A 22,089-nucleotide genomic window follows, 5' to 3' on the forward strand; every position below is an offset into this window, starting at 1 on the left:
TGTCGAATTCGTAATATTATATATATATATACATACATACATTTTAAGGTAGGTTATTACTTATTATTATGTATTCTTTTTTAAAGAGGTGATGCTTACTCGGAATATATATATATATATATATATATTTATATTTTTTTTTAGAGAAGTATCTTTATACAATAGACGTAGTGCGAAGGAAATCGTACGCATCGTTTTAAATTCATACATAATATATATATATATATATACATATTTTTTTTTATTAACTTTGACTTGCATACAATACTTTTTGGTTGACCGATCTATAAATATAAAAAAAAACGCCGAGCGGTAACGGAAATCGGTATAACAATGCGGGGCACGCAGAAAAATGCGTGCACATATATATTAGCTATTATATTTAATATATATATTTTTTTATTATAATATTATTACACACACGTACACATATATAAGCGTATGTATAAGAATTGCAATAATAATATAAAAACGGCCAAGGCGCACACATATACACAGACATATATATATATATATATATTATGTTTATGTATACCGCCGTTGTATATTATGCTTTGGACAATTCGAGATGCCAGTGCAGCATCACAAAAGGCGTTCAGATAAAACCGATAAAAATGTGACATTTCTTTATTTTTTTCCCGATTTACATTTTTATCATTATTATTATATGATATTATAATAAACCCGTTAAGAAAAGGAAAATATCCGTCTCCGGGACACGCGCTCGTCCGCAACGACAATAAAACGGACATTTTTATTTTCATTATCGAACCCGCGCCACCGCCGCCAACGACCCGACGCGCCATTTCCGGTGTGCAAGAGAGGAGATATCAAAAAACCAAACGATTATGATGTCCGCCCGTATATTTATATATATACTGTACGTATCATATTGTGGTACGCATCAAGGATTATATTCCTCACGGATTCCACTTTTAGCCGCTGTGGTGACGGTGGTCCACGTGCCACCGTGTCTCGGGTCCGTCCTTTATAAAAATATAATAATACGGCAGTGTACAAATTTCTCCCTCTTGGATATCCAAGAGACGGTGACAACTACGTCACGAGACGATTTGTTCTGCATCAGCGTTTTTGGAAACAATCTTTATATTTAGGTACGTTTGGGTCACATATTGGACCAAGGCCCAGGTTTTTAATGATATTCCTGCATTCTCCTAATTCAATTTTTCAAATAAATGCTCGTGTTAATCTATAATATTGTAGTGGTTCAACAATATTTTGTACACAGAAAAAACTACATGCCGTTCGTTCTGCGTGCTAAATTAAAAAATATAAAGGTCTGTACTTCGGTGCTATTAGTCAATTTGCACGAATAAAACTTCAAAAAAATCGTATCTATATAGTATGATGTTTTTAACTTTTAGTTTCTACGGATGGTACTTCTTTAAAATACGTATTATTTTCGGTGCAATATATTTATTTTTTTGGTGCATACAATTAATGAACACTAGATTTAGAGTTTTGTATGTGTTTCGTGCAGCTCATTGATTTCCTACTATCGTTCAAAATCACGAAAAAAATACATAAACATTTACGGGAAAAATGGCTTTCGTACACGTGGAAAAGATAAAGATAAAAATTCTCGTTCTCACTTGACAAACTCTCCCTCCGTCCATTATAATTATAGAATAACCTTGCCGGTCTGGGTTCTGTATACATTATACCATTCGTCGTCTTCGTCTCGTATATAATATATGTTATATGTAGTCTTCGTCTGTATACACACCACCCTCATTCGACTAACCTAACCATGATGCACCCCGGCGTGTTTTGACACTCTGCGTGTACGTGACCGTGCGTCACAAAAACGTACAATAGCAATAATAATATATTATAAATCGTTGTTTACGACATTTTTTTTTGTCTCCGTACGTCTTGTGTATAAGGCGACAACGACGACGACGACAACGTCAACCGAGAGACACACGCACGCGAACGCGAACACAAAGCGTCATATACATATATATATAAATTATATAATGCATGTATATTATATTTTATATTGTATATAATACCTACCGTATCCAATCTTTGCAAGAGATACGCGCGCGTTATATTATACGTATTGTGCACTCGTTTTTAGGAGAAAAACCATAGGCTGATATTACGACGACGGCGGTAAACTATTTTCAATACTATATAATATATACCTAATGACGCAATAATAATTATCATAGTAATAATATACGCTTCGATATCGCAGAGACTAGGCCTTGTTTGAATACAATGACGGGCGAAAAAAACGGCCGATCGATATATTTTTTATGCAACTCGTCTGACCGTGAGTGTTATGGTGGACGATATAATATAGTTATAGTATGTTGTTGAAACGATAATATTCTACAGGATGTATCACGAAAATCCATCATATTTTATAGTCAATGTGCCCAGTCTACCTGGTACGTATTGCGTGATCTATGCTAATTAGTAATTATTATACAGACACTCGTTATTTTGTCGCCAAATTATCGCTATAATTTATAGGCACGGTTATAATATATATTAAGGAAAAGTCCACCTATAGATAATTATACCTCACAACTGACTTTGTACGATGTTAAACTCGACTCGCTCATGTTTATGCATGATTTTAATTAATTAATCCGTTTGATTATTAAAACACCGTGACCGTGATCCGCCGGTGTCCGACGTGTTGTCGATTTAAACTTTTAACTGAGCGTGGTAGGTATGTATATAGCTGTATAAGTACAGTGTATACATTATACCAGACCCGAACACAAAGGAATTTTTACGTCAGTTTTTGTTTACGGTCTACGGTCTTATTTATACACCACCCGTCTTTTGTAAAATATGTATGACTCGTCGTGTATGGAGAAAAATTATTTCGTTCGTGTGTCCGCCCGCCGTCCACGAGAACGGAAGTCGCGAGCGCTGCTGCAGGGTCTCCTAAAATGACGTGGTTTTTTGTGTCCGTCATCCCTGCACTCTGCAGTTGTGTTTATGTCAGTGTATCACAATAACATACCTATTGGCTATCATAATATTTTATTCGTTTATTTATTTATTACGTACCTAGGTCCAATTACAAGATAAAATTTAGCATAGATTTACAAAACGTATAGCTAAGTGACAATAAGTTGAACAAAATAAAAATATTAGAACATAACATAGAATAATAACAAATACTAACAAGAAAAATAACAATTAAAAAACAAAAGATCTTTTCAATACGCTATTATCACGACCAGAATATATTATATTTTACTGACGATCGCCATTGAACGCGGTGTATTTTTAGTCGACATTGTACGACATAAGCACGGCCTCCGATGTGCGAAATCTCGTATAATATAATACCTACGCGATTTTACGGACTAAAAATACAGCCAATAAAACATACATATATACATCGTGGCCAAAACTTTCGTTTTTATGTCACAAAACTATTTTTGGAAAATGTCATTAGGCGTGTTTTATCTGAACATTTTGAGAAATAATAGGAATCAACGAAAATCATGTCATAAGCTAATTGTGATTACGTCCCGAAAAAATCGTATATTTATCATTGGATTTCTCTATGTAGTGGTACATTTTTATCAGGAAAAAATAACATCTATATTTTATATATGGTACATATTACTTGTATTTGTAATTATTTAACGCATTTATATGTTTAAACGGAAATTAAATATTGATTCCGTTATATATTTACTCACAAATAATGAAATACTAAAATGCTATAAACTATTAAATTGTTATTTAATATCATATTAATACTGTAAACACTATAGCCATAAGTATATAGGTATATGTATATAATGAACTTTGTCTCATTTTTTTAGGTAATTAAAAACAATAGTCATAACAATGTTTAATATTTAATAGATTCTAAATTCTGTCATTTGATGTTCTTTATTTTTTTAACTTTTATAAGGTATTAAAAATCAAACATTTAAATAATATAAATTATTTAGCCATTTAGTGATTAAAAAACTCAGAAGATGTTAGACAACTCAAATTTCTGAAGCCATATGACTTAGATATAAGAAATAGATTAAGTATAGGAGTTATTTCAATGGAAATGTGCAAAGACTGTCTACATTTTAGTAACCATGGTTAAAAAACAATCATTTTAACGATTAAAGATTAAATTCATATTTTTATATATTTTTTTCTCAATTAAATAGAAAGTTCTGGGAATTTTTAATTTTTACATCTTTAAAGTATTTAATAAATCACCATAAAGTGAAAATTGAAGCATCAACTAAATATCGTGCAAAAATACACTAAAAATAACACATACCATTATAAAATCATTACATTCATCGCTCCACTCAGAATATAATATTAAAAAAATAAAATTATATTATTAATGATTCATTCTAATTTTTAAAAAAAATATTTAGTTGTACACAATTATATTTATGTTGATTCTCAAAGTATTTGATTAAAAGATCCTAAATTTCCTAAAACATTAATGTCGTCACATTAAAATTCAACAGGATTTAAATTATTATTTTATATTCTACAGTATCGTGTATAATAATTGTGTACACGGAAATTGTTTGTTATAATATGATTATAAGGCGATGTTTTATCATATAGACTATGTTTGTACATTTACGATAATTATTATATTTTAATTTCAGGCTTTATATTATTATATAGGTAATACATTTTTAATATATACCAAGTCCATAGTCTATATTTCTTTAACATAATATAATAACGATTAAACTGTTTGGAACACATTAAACACCAACAACCGGTAACAAAAAAAAAAAAAATTCGTTACCATAACCAAATAAGTTAAATTGTATTAAAATATCTAAAGAAATACTCTTAAAAACAAATCACATTTTTTTAAAGAATAAATATTGCTGCAGGAATATAAACAATTAAAAAAAACATTTTAGTAAATATATATATATTATATATTTATTTTTTGTATACATTGACTGAGTATAATTAATAACAATAAGTACTTGACTAAAAATTAAATATTTTTTTTATGTTTTCTGTTATACTAAAACCATTATTGTTATTATTGGTATAAATTGTCTAATAACTCAACAACTACCAGTTCACATTCTAAATTCTTCACATTAAGATTGTTAAAAAAGTATATTTGTGGTTAATAATTTACGGTGAACATATATGGCTAGGTGGTTCTCAATAAAAAAAATTAAATTCGTATTACCACAGAGTACTCCTTAAATTATATAATACATATTATAACAATTTAAAAAGATTTATGGCTTTTTTAAGATTTCAAAAATCAGAATTCGAATAAATCGTTGTTTAAGAATAAAATGAGGTGCATGCTTATACAATTTATAATATAATTTCAACGTTATGTCATGATGGTGTTCGCAACCTGTGGTAGCCTCAAGCAGGACGTCACTTCAGGACACGCAGTATAATACGTTTGTGAAAACTGGAAAATCACACGAAACGCTTGAAAACATCATAGAAAAAGTATAAATATATGTTTTAGAAAAATGACAAATAACTTTACCGCACTATACGGAGTGAATATTACCATTATATGTATTTATATACGTAGGTATCTATATATGACACATACATGCTGAAAACAGCCTTCGCCCGCTCTGCTTAAAATATATTATTTTTATTATTATTATTGTAATACACTGTCGTCGGGAAAAACATATTATAGTATTTTAAACGAGAAAAACGCATAAATCACGTCGATAAGCGGACGGAGAGAAGGAGTCAGTAAAGGATATTATGAAGGATTTCACAGCAAAGGCATGCGAAAACGTATATTATATTATACATTTATGCTGCAGTATAATACAATATATTATTATGGTCGTATATATAATATATATATATAGTAGTAAAAGTAAAACGCGAATATATGTTAGTGTGTGACGTGAAAATAGACATCACAGTCGTTCATCGGTAGTTTATTATACATCAAGATCTCAGTTAGACTTCATTATACATAACATTGTAAACGCGTCGCAAAGTTAAAATTTGTGATTTAAGATTTTCCAAAAAAGGACATTATTTTTAAAGTTCTAAACGATACTACAATAAACACCGTTGCAAAGAGAAAAAAGATGATTTCGAGGAATAAGTATAATAATTGTCAAATAAAACGGTCGCTTTACTGAGAAATGAGATAAACAATTTTTTTTTGAACATTGACACTGATAATTTAGTTATTTCAATATTATATTATACTAACTCAACTGCTTTATATATTCATGATACACACCTTTGACAGATGAACGGTTTATGCTGTTAAGTTATTTTCAGTGATCAGAACCTATAGTTCCTAGATAACTAATATTGTTTTTTTTTTTTTTTTTTTTCTTTATTAATATATATACAATCTGTACACAAGGCACAATAAGAATATAGGCTATAATATTACAGGAGGAAAATCTTGAGTGAAGAAGCCACCCACTGATGACACTTCGTCTTTTATTTTACATACGTATATGTTATTTTAACTTATACAAATATTTTTTTTTTTTTTTTTTTTTTTTTTTAAGGGTTTAGTAGGTCTCTGCACCATTTACGCTTGAGACGCCGAGGAGGGTTACCAGGGATGGTTAATACACCTAGATTTTTTATGAGTGGGTTTGGATGTGAGTTAAGGCGTAGGTGGAACCGTTTGTAGTAATTTTTTGCCTCTTCCTGGATTGTTTTCATATGCAGGTCTTTATGAAGTGTGTGATTTGACACATATGGTGGTGAATTGGTTATTTTCCTTAACGCTATATTTTGGAACCTTTGGATTTTATCTAGATTAGAATTTTTCGCATTGCCCCATAGCTGTAGGCCGTAAGTCCAAATTGGCTTTAAGAGAGATTTATAAAGAAGTAATTTAATATTTAATTTTGAATGTTTGTTGTTGACAATTAGGGTTTTGAGCATTCGTAATCGGGAGTTTAATTGTAATCTTTTGGCTTTGATATGGTGAGCCCATGTAAGACGGCGGTCGAGAGTTAGTCCGAGATATTTAACATTTGGGGATGGGGGAATCTGAGTACCAAAAAGCGTTACTTCAGGACATGGTGTTAATTTAAGTGTAAATGTAGTATGTACAGATTTGGATTGGTTAATTTTAAAACGCCACTTTTTGTACCAGTCTTCCATTAATGAAAGATGGTTTTGTAGGTTTTTGGAGGCTATAGTAGGATCTGGACTGGATGATATTATGACTTTGTCGTCCGCATAGTCTGCTACCAATGTGTTGGGTGTGGTCGGTTGGTCAGATGTATAAATATTGTACAGAATTGGGGAGAGGATTCCACCTTGCGGAACGCCTGCTGCAATTCCTGCTATATTAGAGTCAGAAGTACCAAAATGGACCTGGAAGTAACGGTCTGTGAGATATGATTTGAGTATAATGTAGTAAGTTGGGTGTAGAAACTTTTTTAATTTGTATAACAGACCTTCATGCCATACTCTATCAAAGGCCTGGGATACGTCAAGGAATGCGCAGGTGCAGTAATGTTTTTTTTCGAGGGCAAAGGAGACAGCGTCAACAACTCTATGGACTTGGTGAATAGTCGAGTGCTTAGCACGAAAACCAAATTGATAGTCGGGTAAGATTTTTTTATCAAACATAATAGGAAGGATACGTTTAAGCAGAAGTCTTTCCAGTATTTTGCCGAAAAATGGCAATAAACTGATCGGTCTATAAGAATTTAAGGAGTCAGGTGGTTTGTTCGGTTTAGGGATTAGGATGATTTTAGAGTACTTCCAGAGAAGGGGGAAGTAAGAGAGTCTTAGAGTAGCATTGAAAATGTGGGTAAGTAGAGTGATGGCACGTTTGGGTAAGCATCTGGCGACTTCCGCTGTAATTAAGTCGAATCCTGGGGATTTCTTAAGTGAGTATTTTTGTATTGTATATTTTAAGTCACTGGGCGTCAAGTGTTTAACTGGTGGAGACATAGGGAGAGAAGAGTCTAGATACATTTGTACAGTGTTTGTAGTAGCTAGTGAAAATGTTTCAGGGTGAGGTTGAAAAATTTCATGAAGATGATTTTTAAATAGTTCAGCTTTTTCAGCGTCAGAAGAAGCAGGACTACCATCCGGGTTTTTTATTGGGGGCAATGAGGCTTTGTATTGAAGAGTTTGTTTTGTTGCCTTCCAGAGACTCCTATCCTTAGCCGAAAGGTCAGTTAAATGGTTTGCAAATGAAATATCTTTATTTTTAGATAAAACTTTCTTGAGTGAGTTAGACAAGTTATTGTATTTTTGTTTAAGAGATGGGAGACGGTACCGTTGGTATAGGGCTCTTGCTCTCCGTTTTTCCACTATAAGTGTTCGTATATGACTTGGTAAAGAGGGTTGATATGAGGAACAATGACTTACTACAGAGGAGGTTGACCATGCCGCAGACTGAATTATATTTGTGAAGCTATTTACTGCTACATCAATATCATCCGTGGATTTTAATTTGATATCAAGTATCAAGTTTTATATTTTGATTAACAAGATCATGAAATTTATATCGATCAGTTGTGGCATTGAAGAGTTTAGGAGGTTTCGGGCAAGTTAATGGATATGCGTTGAGTGTTAGTATGACTGAAGAATGGTCTGAATTTAAGTCCAAGATATTATCAGTAGAGTGAAATAGGTTAGATGGGATTTTTGAAACAAATATGTCAAGTATATCTGGGTTTTTACGAGCAGAAGTTGGCCAGTAAGTAGGGCCAGGGGGAGCAAGTATTTTAAGTTTTTTTATACATGTGAAGTCTCGTAAGACAAGACCACGTGGGTTATTCGTACGACATCCCCAACTTTGATGTTTGGCGTTAAAGTCACCTCCAACTATAAAATTGTTGCCAAAAGTACAAAAATAGTTATTAAAGTCTGCAACTGTAAGTATATGTTTTGGAGGTGAGTATAGTGCAGCAATTGTTACAGGGATGTTATTTATATAATTAAAACCGCACATGACTGTAAGAAATTCTGACAGAAGTTTGGGAGAATTTGGAACGCTATGGTGGATTTAATTAATATGGCAACTCCGCCGTGAGCCGTATTATCTGGGTGATTGGCTTTCAGTAATTTGTAACCTGGAATATGTACGTTAGAGTATTGAGTAAAATGTGTTTCGGTAATTAATGCGATATCAATACGTTGGTTTTGTAGTACTTATTCGATTTCATTTACATGATTTCTTAGGCCGTTTGCATTGAATAATAAAATTAAAAGAGATTTGTTTGTGTATGTGTTATTAATCATTTTTTAGTATCTAAAAGACTAGTTATTACTTTGGTAAGTAGAGATATTAAAGGATTTATTAGAGATTTGAAATCCTCTAGAAAGCTTGTTATTGTTTTATTGATATCAGCTGACGGTGAAGGCAGATGGTGATTTGAGGATTGGCCTGAAGTGGCCTGTGCATAGGATAGGGTGGGGTTTGTATTAGTGTCATGAGCAGGGTGGCTGTCTTTTACAATACGTGACTTATCTCTAATATTATCTGATAAAAAAAAATTATTAGTGGCAGGTTTCTTACGTCTTTGGAGGTCCTTGTATACCGCACATCCTTTATAACTGGCTGGATGGCTCCCGTGACAGAGTGCACATGTTGGTGGGGTATCGCGTGGATTTGGACAGGCGGATGATAGGTGGCATGCGCCGCAGCGAACACATCGTGGAGGATAGCCGCAGTACGTTTTGGTGTGACCGTAGTTCTGGCAATTTAGACATTGGCTTATAGTTTTGGCTTTGAAAGGTTCTTCTACTTTAATTTTTGTATGTAATAGAGATGTCAATTTATAAATATCGTTTGATTGGCTGCAGGGTTCCAGGTCGACAAAAAAAAGTGGTAACGGGTGCTTATTTGTTTTATGTAAAACATTGGTAATATTTCTTACTTCAAATTGACGAAATTCTAATTCAGATTTTATGAGACTAGTAGGCGTCGATGGATGTAAGTTGCGAATTACAACTCGGACAGGTTTGTCTTGTTGAAGTTGGTAGGTGTGGTATTCGGCTTTTTCTTCCTTTAAATACCGTATTAGTGATCTATAAGCGTCTGGAGTGCTGGTTTGAATTTTTAGTCTATCTGTAGATGATTTACAGACAAAGTTTTCAACACCGATTAGCTCAATAGTACTGTGCATAGTTCCGGAAAGTTCTCGACGCCTCTTACCGACAACTGGAGGAGGAGCTTTGATTGGCGGAACATTTGTATTTGCACTATCAGTCTGTGTGTTATTGGTATCTTCGTTATTTTTGGTATTATCATTGAGCTGGTTGTCATTTAGACCGTCCATCTGATTTGAGTCCTGATCTTCGTTTGAAGCGAGAACCTCAAAACGATTTGCTGACGCGAATATTTTTTTTTTTGGTTTAGGTTGATGATCACTTGGAGAGTTCGGCGTAGAGTTAGAAGAACTAGAGTGGTTTCTTTTAGGTTTTTGCTGTATGGTCCAACTTTCATCTGATTGCCTATTCTTGCTTACAATTTTATCGGAGATCGATATTCTTATTTTTACTGTTCATTTTGTTAAAATGAGTTGGATGTAAATAGAATAGAATTAATGAGTTTCTAAATAGTATAATATCAGTCAATCGCAGTCGCGATAAGAACGATGATGAAGACGGTGGGTTGCGATAGCTTAATTAGATTGTTGTATAATAACGAGACCGCGAGGCGGCCGCCGATGAGACCGTATGCGTTACACTGACAATATTACTGAGGACGTAATATTTTTATCGTTTATTGTGTGCAGACTTTAGTTAAAATAGAAGAGTAAATAGAACTTAGTCTATGTCACATCTTTGATTAACCGGATAGAGAGAAAAACACAATAATAATAAATTAATGATCATTAGAAAGATTAATTAATTAGCTTAGGCGCACTATACACACGTGCGTACCGATCGGCGGCTAACGCGGAACTGAACTAATATTGTATCCAAAAAACAAGATTCGAATAATATTGTATAGTATACAATAGGTATATATTATATAAATAGTATAAAAATAAATATATTTTACTTTTATCTAGATAATATGGAAAATAAAACTCATTATTTTTTAAATAAATTGATATTTTTTCATTAGATTTAAATAATATGTCGGCATGTCAATAAGTGATAAAATAATTATAAAAAACTGAATAAAATATCATTTTGATATTTTAAGCTCTTACAATACAGTTAATACAAATGATCCAGTTTTATTCTACGTGGCTTTCATCACTTAATAGTTATGCACAAAAAACTTCATCATGAATAATTATGTTTAATTAGTGACAAATCCTTGATAATACTTAATGAATAAATATTGTAAACACTATTTTGGATATATTTTTAATTTGAAATATTGTAAAAATGAATGTGAAATTTTATAGTAGAAACATGTACCAATAAGAATCAGTCTTTACGTCGAAAAATATTAATCTACACAAACAAATAAATATTAATTTTAATATTTACTGATGGTAATTTGAATTAAATTTATCAAAATAAGACCATTTTTATTGTTATCAAGATAATCACTAGATAACTTAGATAACTGGCACATTAGTCATTATAGGTACAATAATGAATGAGTAATTTTATATCTAACGACGTCAACTTTGATTATTTATCTCGTTAGTGGTTATTCCTACGTAAACGATTTCGATTTCTCAAAATCGACTATTTAAGACTAACGTTAAATACATTTTAAAGTTTAAACAATCCAAACCTCTAATAAACAAGAAATTACGGGTAAAATAATATCTACAATATTGTTAAACACGAAGACAACGATAATAATATTATCGTTTTTTTGGGATTGTTATGTTTCGTGCCGATAAAATAATATAATTATATACGTTTTATCTACTTTTTACCTGACCAAAACCGGACCAGTTTTTATATTTTCGAATAATTGAAAGTCCGCGACCTCTAGAGTCTTGCGTCCGGGGAAATCGACAAGTTCATATACATAATAAGTAATAAGTAATAGCTAGAATATTTATAGCCGTATAGGTACGTATGTTTTTATGTACATTATAAATACCGCCGTAGCGTGTTTTCAAACGACAATCGCCTCCTGTATAACATTATAATATAGACACGAAACGATTCAATCCGTTTATGCTCCGCGCGTATATAATATACAATGTTCATCTGCCACCGGACGCTTCGGGAGGTATACATATACACAACACCGGGCGTGCGCGACGTATATTACACCCAACCCGTTATAACGACGGTTTTATGGAGCTATTAAAACCAGTCTACAAATACACGCGAGCGTTTATGAATCTAATATTGTATGTATATATATAAATAACACATTGAGTCAATAAGTCAATAAGTCGAGCCGTTCAAATAACGATGTTCCTTCATCGGTCTATACGTATGTATGTATGTTGCAGTGTGTACGAGTTGTAATAGCGTGTGATACACTATCGGTCGGTGTCGTTACTGCTTTTCGTCTAGCTGATTGTGAATTCGTGATGTGTGCGCGGTGTATAATAATATACATAGGTTCACTGATATTTATAAAGCAATGAGGTCTGCGGCGTCGCATAGTCGGAGCTACTGGGCGGTTACACACATCCTCTGATCTAAAATATCATAAGTCATAGTAAATTGTTAAAACCATGTACGCGTGAGTTGATTTATAACTTTAGGCAAATACAGCGTGTTTCAGGTTGTTCTGCGCTCAAATTTGAGAATGATATGAATGGTCAGTGGTTGAGGTTATTATAGGCACCGGCGTTATGTGGCGTCACGCTGGCGTCTCTTAAAAATCATGTACACAAATAAAATTAGGGGCATTTTAGAAGACAACAAAACAAAAAAACTAATGAGTTTAATAGGAAATAGAATAAAAATAATAAGCACCTACCTACATATCCAAAAAACTTACATTTAATAAACGTAAAATAATAAGCTTTCGGTTCTAATCATTGACATGCGCTAAGTGTGTACGGCATAACCAGATGCACTCTGTATAACATTGTATATTTGTATTATACACAGTCGTCCATCAGGTGCAATGTCCAGTGCTTATCAAACGAGTTTCGTTATTTTATTATACCTAAATATTTACTTTCGATAATATGAGTTAAACGATTTCGTCGGTAAACTGCTCTTGTTGCTACGCTGTCGTCGTCGTTTCGTTCTTTACATTTGTCCGTCTTTGTGTATTAATTACACGTACAATTTTATTTCATCGTAAAAAATACACATACGTAGCACGCATATTTGTGATGGCTATTTTAATAGTAAGCGCAATAATAGCATTATCCTGAAAAGTATTAACGTTTTTGAAAATGTTTTTTTTTACAATGCAATTAAATAATGTAAACAAAATTCAAAAATCATAAATACTTTTTAAAATAATGACTATTAAATGTTAAAATAATCCCTCAGCATTTGAAATAAAATCGTTGTGAATAATATTTAAATATCTATAGCATAATATATAATATTGTATCGTAGCCTTATCGTTTTTCTATACAAAGTGCAATAATAATATTGTCCCCCTTCGGCTACCGGTAACTAGAGAACGAAACGACGATGTCTTTACTCATCGCTCGTCTAGGAAGATAATGTTATTTTAGCATTGTTTTTCTTTTAGAACGCAATCTCGTAAGTTTCATATGTCCGTAATATCAACAATAAGACAATATCGGTGTTTGGTTAGTGGTTTGGACTCGAGCCCGAACCAGGAAATATTTTAAAATCGAATTTAGTCAAATATTTATACCAATTAACACAATTCTATATGGTATTTAATATTATATTGTATTGAAATAATGACTGCATGCGTCTCAAACATAAAGAGTTATTAAATATGAATAGGTTGTAACTAGATACGATGCATTATACATTTTTGATATTCATTAAAAGATAAAAAAAAGAAATAACAGCAAAACTTCTATACATATAAATAGCATAAGAAAAAATTACAAATTACAACTTTAACAAGCTTCGCCGTTAATAATTTTAGTTTCAATGTCAAGTAAACAAGTCAGACCTTGTGTATTTGCAATATATGGTATTAAAAATATGTACATATTGACGATTGATCATTGTAGCTTTCAAAACCAAGTTCATGGTTAACCACAGTTAATTTAAATGATTGATACGAAAAATTATATTTTTATGTTTAACAATTAACACATACACCAATAAAGAAGATATTATTATGATGTATAAAACATTTATCTTAATAAAACAATTTATGTTAGAAATCATTACGACTGCATCATAAACTTTGTATAGAAAAGGAAGAGTAGGTATATTGTACCTAACTAAAATTAATTTGATTTTTAATGAGAACTATTATAAGTAATACAAATTGACAGTACCCAGATATTTATTATTCAATGCCATCAATGATTACCATGATGCTTGCAATTATATGATCGAGTTTATAACCATATTTATTTTAAAATCCATGGTTTTCTATATTTCCGACATAGTTTGATATTTTAATATTAATGAATTTTAATTGCATATTTGTTTTTGGATATTTCCGTGAAATATAAAAAAGGAATATTAAAATATATAATTAACTATGCTGAAAGTTCATCGAAAAAATCAAATTTAAAATATTCTTGAAAATCTTGAAATATTCTTATTTATTCAAGGTGTTTGATCCAACTTTGTCTGATGTATATACTCTGATAGTATATATATATTATATAAACAGGAAATAAATATATACCCGAAGATAATAGCATATCGAATATCCTTGTTTTCAATATTAATAATAAAAAACAATTTTAAATTAATTCCTTCTAATTACTATAGATATATTAAATAATATATATATATATATATATATTGATATATTGGTTTTCAGCTTCCGAATGATGATCAATAATGGGAAATTGCGTATTCATCGCATATTTTCTTAGTTACATTCGTGTTAATTTATTGTTCTTGGACTTGGCTGGTTTAATTCATTAACGGTAGACTATATCACAATACGGTGTTCTGTGTATAAGATACATTCAGTACGATTATATTATGCAGTAGGTACCTACATATTGATAAGGCATAATTCAAATTACAAACTTGACGATATAGTGATTTATCAACGACCGAACAATTCGTTCGCCTGAATAGCAGCGCTATACATACACAGGAATCTGGTCAGACAGATCAAATCAATTAGCGCTTATCAAGAACCCAACGGTCGTGTGTATATTATATATAATTTCGTAGTGGTTACCCACTTGCGGGAGGACTGAGTTACACCGCGATCGGTGCCGCTCGGACGTTGTAACAACAATATATAAATCTACACGCGAACGTACACGTCGCGGGCGCACACGTACACACTCGCATGAATGACCTCTGCCGCCCGAGTCTAAGCCGGTGTCGAATTAATCACCGCGCACAGTAATAATAAATAATAATACAGTATAACACACAGTCGCATACAGTAATATAAGGGTGACAAGTAGACCGACTACAATGTTAGAGCACTTTCGATTCGATTTCGTATTAAAATCGCTTATAATATACGTAAAATAACAGAGATCTGTATCAGGTGAACAACTTCTCGGGTAGTTCGATACAAAAAAATATCATATTATATTTTGTCATCGCGTGCAATGTGCATTTATACAGTGCATAAACTGTATGTCCACTCATCCACGACACCTGTCCAACATACGACATATTATTATTATATCGTCTTTACATATTATGTGGTACGCTATTAATTATATTACTTTCGAAGTGGCGCGCCGTCGTTTGTGGCTTATACAGGACCGGATGGACAAGGGGATTAAGGAAACCTAGTTTTATTTGTCACGTTGACCGTTGAGATAACAATTATAATAGGTATTATACATTATATATATATACGTGTAAGTTTTACCGAGAAAGAAGAAATCGCGATAGCTCATCGTGTATACATATCATAGCTGGAAACCGCCGCCTACTATAGTAACCGAGAATATAATATACTAATAAAAAACCTGGACCAATTAATTTGTTTTATATTCGTCAGAATGATAAGGTTTGGGTTGGGTACCCGAAATCTACCTACGTATATTGTTTATTTTATATTTACATAAAAGGCTAGGCTCAAAAATGTAAAATAAAATAAAATTGAATCAGCAGTGCTATGTAACGAAACATGAGAATGTGGCAAGTTCAATAATTTAAAAAGATGTGACCCGGTCAAATAATATTAAGGATTAGATGGGAAGGATACATAATATTGAGAAAGCCCTTTTGTGATAAAGTGGACTTTGTTGCGTGGTCAAGCGACGTTGTTGTCATTTGTAGTCAGATCAGCCTTATAATGCACGTCTTTATGCAGATTATAATATTTGAATTATTATCCGATCGAGTCTTTTTTTTAAATCGCAAATATTCTCATAGAGTGTGAGCAGGAATCAACGGATAACGCACGGTTAACACTTCATATTTACATAATATAATAGTGTTATGCTGTTATAGTAAAGATCTTCATACAACGCCCGTTACGTGGTTGTTTTTACCAAAGTTTTGTTCAAAATATTCAAACGTACACTCATCTATAATATAATACGTTATATATAGATATACAATTTATTCTATAATTAGTAATTTTTAATTAGCGTACGTCAAGTAGAATAAAATTGTTTATTCCAATAATGATGAAACATTTGAATAATGTAGGTGAATTTTTGCATTCACCTTGACGCATCGGAGAATTTGCTGGAAACTTTTCGGTCGGAGTTGATCGATATTCGTTTCGCCTGCACTCCGCAACACCGTACATGATAATCATACATTACGGTCTATTATAGATTTGTGACTGAGATTTTGTTACAATTCACTGCACTAGGTATGCATATTTCATATAATATAGTGTGTAAACGCAAACATTAAAAACGAAAAAAAAGACGAAAACTGTGTGATAGAGAATGTGGTAACAGACTTCAGAAAATCAGACAACAGTTTCATACAAGACTGGCCGGTGGAAAATATCGCTGTTACTTGCGCTACACAAGTGAACTGTGCATGTTTGCTTCAATGGTTTTCGGCGATAACATTCATAATGTATTTATCCGCAAATTCAATATTGAGATCCTATAAATTCGCGATTTTTCGTGTGGAAATTCCTTCAGTATAGGGTATGTTCAGCATAGACCCCCGTCTTCCATATAATTGTTACGATATAGTTGTGGTAAACAGGTAACCAACGTATGCACTGAGTACCCCTATACCAAGTCCAAATAATTTTCAAAATATTAAGGTTTTAAGTCAATATGAAAGTATGGGAGGATCCGAGGATGGAGGGAGAGCATATTTACACGCGTAAGTAACCGCGATATTTTCTGTATCGCTGATTGTTATGGCTGCTGTCCAATAATCGGACTCCGATTCATGAAGATTTTCGATCAGAATGCTTTCGCGTTGCCATCTAAAAGTGCACAATTTTTTTAGTGTGTGCATTACGACAATATCTCAACCAAATTCTCGGTTTATATCGAATTATTTTCACATTGCCATTTGCGTGTATGTTTTTATATCCTGATCAAAATAAGTGTCGTGCTACGAAAAGTTCTCCGTATCACCTTTGATCCGTCAGAACGCGTCACTGCCGATAGCTAGTAAGAGCATCAAACATCTATATATTATTCACAGGTTCCTCGTTTGAATTATAAATAGCGACAATTACACATGGCTTTACAGTCTAAAAGGTTTATTCAGAACTGCGCGTATATACTATTTAGATGATCCAAGCACAACCTTGACGTGAATTAATAGTGAAACATAATACAGTTAAGTGTGCATTATCGCTTCGACGTTGCTTCGTATTATTCATTCATAGCCTCGTATAAATTTGATAGGCGTATCTTATATTCTATAATATTTGCAGATTTATTCTAATATTATATGATAGACAACAGATTTAAAATTGGTTATATCGAATAGAATTCGAATCCAGCAGACCAAAAGACTTAATAAGTGCCACGAATACCCCAAATACAGAATATTTTGGTATTTAGATAACGATGTGTTAATGCAATATTACCTACCTTATAATATCATATAATTTGATAGAGTAGCACTGCGATATACATGCTAGTATGCTACAAGACATTGTTTTTGTTATAAAATGTATTGCAATAAAATAATTTGACTTTGTTGCACTTAAACTCTGCGTTTAATAATAATTATACTTTCAATAACAATGATAACCCATCTAAAATATTATTAAATATTAGTACATAAAATTAAGTCCAATATGGTAGTAACTTTTTAATGATATGAATTTCACCAAATGACCCATCATGCGTCCCTCGATACATCCTTTGTCCACAAAACGCGGCGCGTATCTACTACCTTTACCCACCAAACCCAATATTTTACCGTCTTGGAAGACTTAACGAAATAATCGCAAAAAAGTGACTCATTATACGAAATATATCATATATTTATATATTTCGTACTAAATCGTACTCGTAAAATTCGACTTCTAAAATGCTAACCTTTTCGCCGTTAAACGTGCACTTGACGGTAACGTGGTTCTCGTCGTCCCACTCGCACTTGCATTCTTCTCTCTGGCACCACGAGGGTTGGTGGTGGTGGTGGTGGTGCTGCTGCTGCTGACCGTCGTCGTCCCGCGGTCGTACGCCGCCGCCGCCGGTCGGCAACAGGAGGCACGCCAGCAGAAAAACGACGGCTAAGGTCGGCCACCCGGCGGCCATTTGCGCCTTAGCCGTACATGGTGCGTCCAAACGATAAACGGACGGCCGAAGACGACGCCGACTGCGGATACACGACAAACGGTACGTATACGCGACACTTAGGGCGGCGGACTAGGGTAATCGACGACACCACGCGGGACGGAAATATTTTCAAAAAAAAACCAATCGCGAAAACGAATGACGAAACGATAGATAATAATATCGGGTATTATAAATTATAACGATATGGAAACGCACACGTCAAAACGCGAAAAACGTCGCGACGAAATCGGCCGAGCACACACGAAACCACAAGCGCGTACCGAACAGCTGTTGAACCGTACACGACCGACGGACGCGCACTGATGCAGCGGCCACCGGTAGACGATTTTACACACGGTTTTGCGTTTACACACGCGCACGCACGTCTCGTTTTGTCGTATTTGCGTACAGCCGCCGCCGGATCCGTTTCTCCCACTCGAAAAACTGGTTTCGTCGCCCGCAGAAGCAGCAGCAGCAGCAGCTGTAAGCGCACACCGCCGCCGCCGCCGCCACCACTACCGAACGCCACCTCGACCGACCGCCCACGAACGTACGTACGAGACGACGACGAATGCCGCGCCGGCCAGACGGCTATTATGATTATACGGGGTGATCCATATTATTCGTCGTATATGCCACGCTATTAATATTGTCATCACTAATTTTGTGTATTCCGAAGCAGAATATTACAGGTATTTTGTGTCTATAAAATAATAACATTTCGGACAAATAGTAAATTAATCGTGATGAGTATTCAAAGTTAAGAAGTATTTTTTTGTCGAGTTCCGCTCTACCATCTCCGCCGCCCCGCACGACAAACCCTTAAATATACTTAAATAAATACTCGTCCAAAATCCGATTGGAATATCAAACAGCTATTATAACTCTCCGAAATAAGAAATTGAAAAATAATGTTATCATTAAATAAAGTCAAATAAATAAAAAAAATAGTATAAAATATTTATTTATTTTTGACGTCATAGTTTTAACCTGATGATATGCAACAAAATATGTTTTAAAAAAAGTTATGATGAGTATCATGCGTTGAATAAGTCACCCGGTATTATTATTTCATACATACGTGTTGCATATATTGTATTATACATAGTATATATATATTCGTTCATAGACATCACGGCTATGATCGTCACCGTCGTAGTACACGCGTTACATATAATCGATATAATATGTATATACGTATAAAACACGATGCCCCTATAATACATACATTTTTTTATGTCTCGTTTTATTATTATTATTATTATTATTGTTGTTGTTGTTATTTTATTTAGTTTTTTTTTTTTTTTACGAGCTCTCGTAATTGACGGATTGTATTTCGGTGTGATGCGTTGAACGTGAAACGCGCATACTCTACGCGTCGAAATATAATATCACATTTCTGTTTCTATACTTACTTTGTAGTCTACATTATGGCGGCGCTTTTGGAGGAGGGTTGAGGACGAAGTTTTTAGAGCGCACACATCGTTTCTGCGTTGTTATTATTGTTTACTCGCGTTTTAATTGCAGGTATTTCTGTTGTCGACCGCGGTACTATAACACATGGGCTACTCGTTTTTTTTCTGATCATTCGAAAGTTTTCAAAAATTGACTTACAAATACTACTACACAAATCCTAGATTTACAGGGAAAAGTACACTAAATAAGGTGCATAATTAAGTCCGGTTCATGTCACATGCAGTATTTTGGATACAAATGCACGAATGCTTAACCAACATCAACTGAGCTAAAATATAGAATTGGGGTATTGGCATATCGCCAACCATGTCGAATCATGTAAAATTATAGTATTCTCCCAACTCCTTAAGTTATTGGAAGTGTAATCTTAAAATATGTTTGTATGACTTACATATTAAAATAAATGTTAATTTTAATTATAATTATAATCAAAATATTAAAAAAAAAAACTTTTCGTTTTTACTTAATATCGGATTTAAATACTTTAAATATTTAAATAGTTATATTATTAATTTATTTGTAAATATTATGATGTATGCATCTAGGTAAAAAATGGCTGAGTTAAAAATGTTTACGGTAATGATGAAGATGTTCTGAGTATTGTCTGAGATGAATTACACTGGCACCACAAACATTTTTAAATTAATAATTATTATATAACTAATACATAATTTATACTATTTTTTACAGAAATATTATCTTTAAAAAATCAATTTTCCTGATGGAATGACAGTTACTTCTTTAATACTCAAAGCATCGCGTACTTGATTTTTCTTCTTTGATATTTCATCATTAGTTAGGTGACTATAGCTACTACAGTCGAATTTCTTCCTCGTTTAGCAGGTACCACAATACCACATACGAGTATTCAATTGATAAAGAATTGTACACTAAGATGCAAATTAAATAATCAAATCAATATGAAAATTATAACTGTTCAATGTCCATTACTTAATAGAATTTATAACAAAAACCAATGATTGAAAATTAATATTAAAAATACGTCAGTTTATTATATTATATATTTAAATTATAAAAATATATTTTTGTCTACAGTCCCTCTCAATAAGTCATAACATATACCGATCAAATAACTAAATATTTCAAAAATTATTTATATTTTTTAATATATGTTTTACTTTCTTGATTTTAAATTAAGTATATAAGTATGGTAATTGAAAAGAAAAAAGTTTAAATTATCAATGTATATAAATCGAATTTTCGACTTAAAGTTTTAATTACCAGAGTGGAGTGACAAAGAGACAATTCACCAAATATTGGCTCACTATATACTCAATTCACCAAAATTTTAAATACCTATTGATTATTAATTAATAACATCTAATTTTTACGTACCTATTAAAATACTCCAAATATATTTCTGTATTTTAATAATATTAAAAAAATTTATGATGTCGTTCAAACGACGGTAATAAAAATTAATAAATATATTTTTCATGACTAACAGTTATCAAAAAAAAAAAATATTTACAAAAATGTTAGTAACTTTTAAAACCATAGGTGCTTTATTATATTAAATACAGCACTTGGTAAATATTATTAAACATCCAAACATTTTTTTTTTAGGATAGAATTTTTATATTTATTTTATTGCCAACACATTTGGAAATATCAAACAAATATTTTATGTTTATATTAGTTATATTACATGGGAAAATGTTAATTAATTTTTATGCAAACATTAAAAAATAAAAAAATAAAAAATCTTTTTTTGTCTAAGTTAAGTAATTACTCTATTATTTAAAAGGGAAAATTAATTTTTCTTCTAGAAATTAAAGGTAAAAATTAAAATAAAATTAATAGTAAACAATTTTTTTAATTTTGATATAAGAGTGCTTATACCCACCTAAATTTGAAAAGAATAGTGTGGAATTAAAAATTAGATAAAGATATAGATGAAATAGATAAATTATACACATAT

General features: G+C 32.4%; 2 protein-coding genes across 4 annotated transcripts in view; one reads left to right on the forward strand and one right to left on the reverse strand.

Annotated features, from left to right (window-relative positions):
* Positions 1 to 19,060, reverse strand: part of LOC132923363 (uncharacterized) — a 121,419-nt gene extending 102,359 nt beyond the window's left edge. Inside the window, exon 1 of one of the 2 annotated variants that reach the window (XM_060987316.1) lies at positions 18,432 to 19,060. In XM_060987316.1, coding sequence (XP_060843299.1) covers positions 18,432 to 18,650 — 219 coding nt within the window. In that variant the 5' untranslated portion in view covers positions 18,651 to 19,060. The remainder of the gene's footprint in view (positions 1 to 18,431) is intronic. The other variant, XM_060987315.1, reaches the window with a different exon arrangement.
* The window catches only part of LOC132923361 (E3 ubiquitin-protein ligase MYCBP2), a 277,986-nt gene that overhangs the window by 192,846 nt on the left and 63,051 nt on the right, over positions 1 to 22,089 (forward strand). The window lies entirely within an intron of this gene.

The sequence above is a fragment of the Rhopalosiphum padi genome, chromosome 2 (assembly GCF_020882245.1).
Source record: "Rhopalosiphum padi isolate XX-2018 chromosome 2, ASM2088224v1, whole genome shotgun sequence".
In the NCBI taxonomy this organism is placed as follows: domain Eukaryota; kingdom Metazoa; phylum Arthropoda; class Insecta; order Hemiptera; family Aphididae; genus Rhopalosiphum; species Rhopalosiphum padi.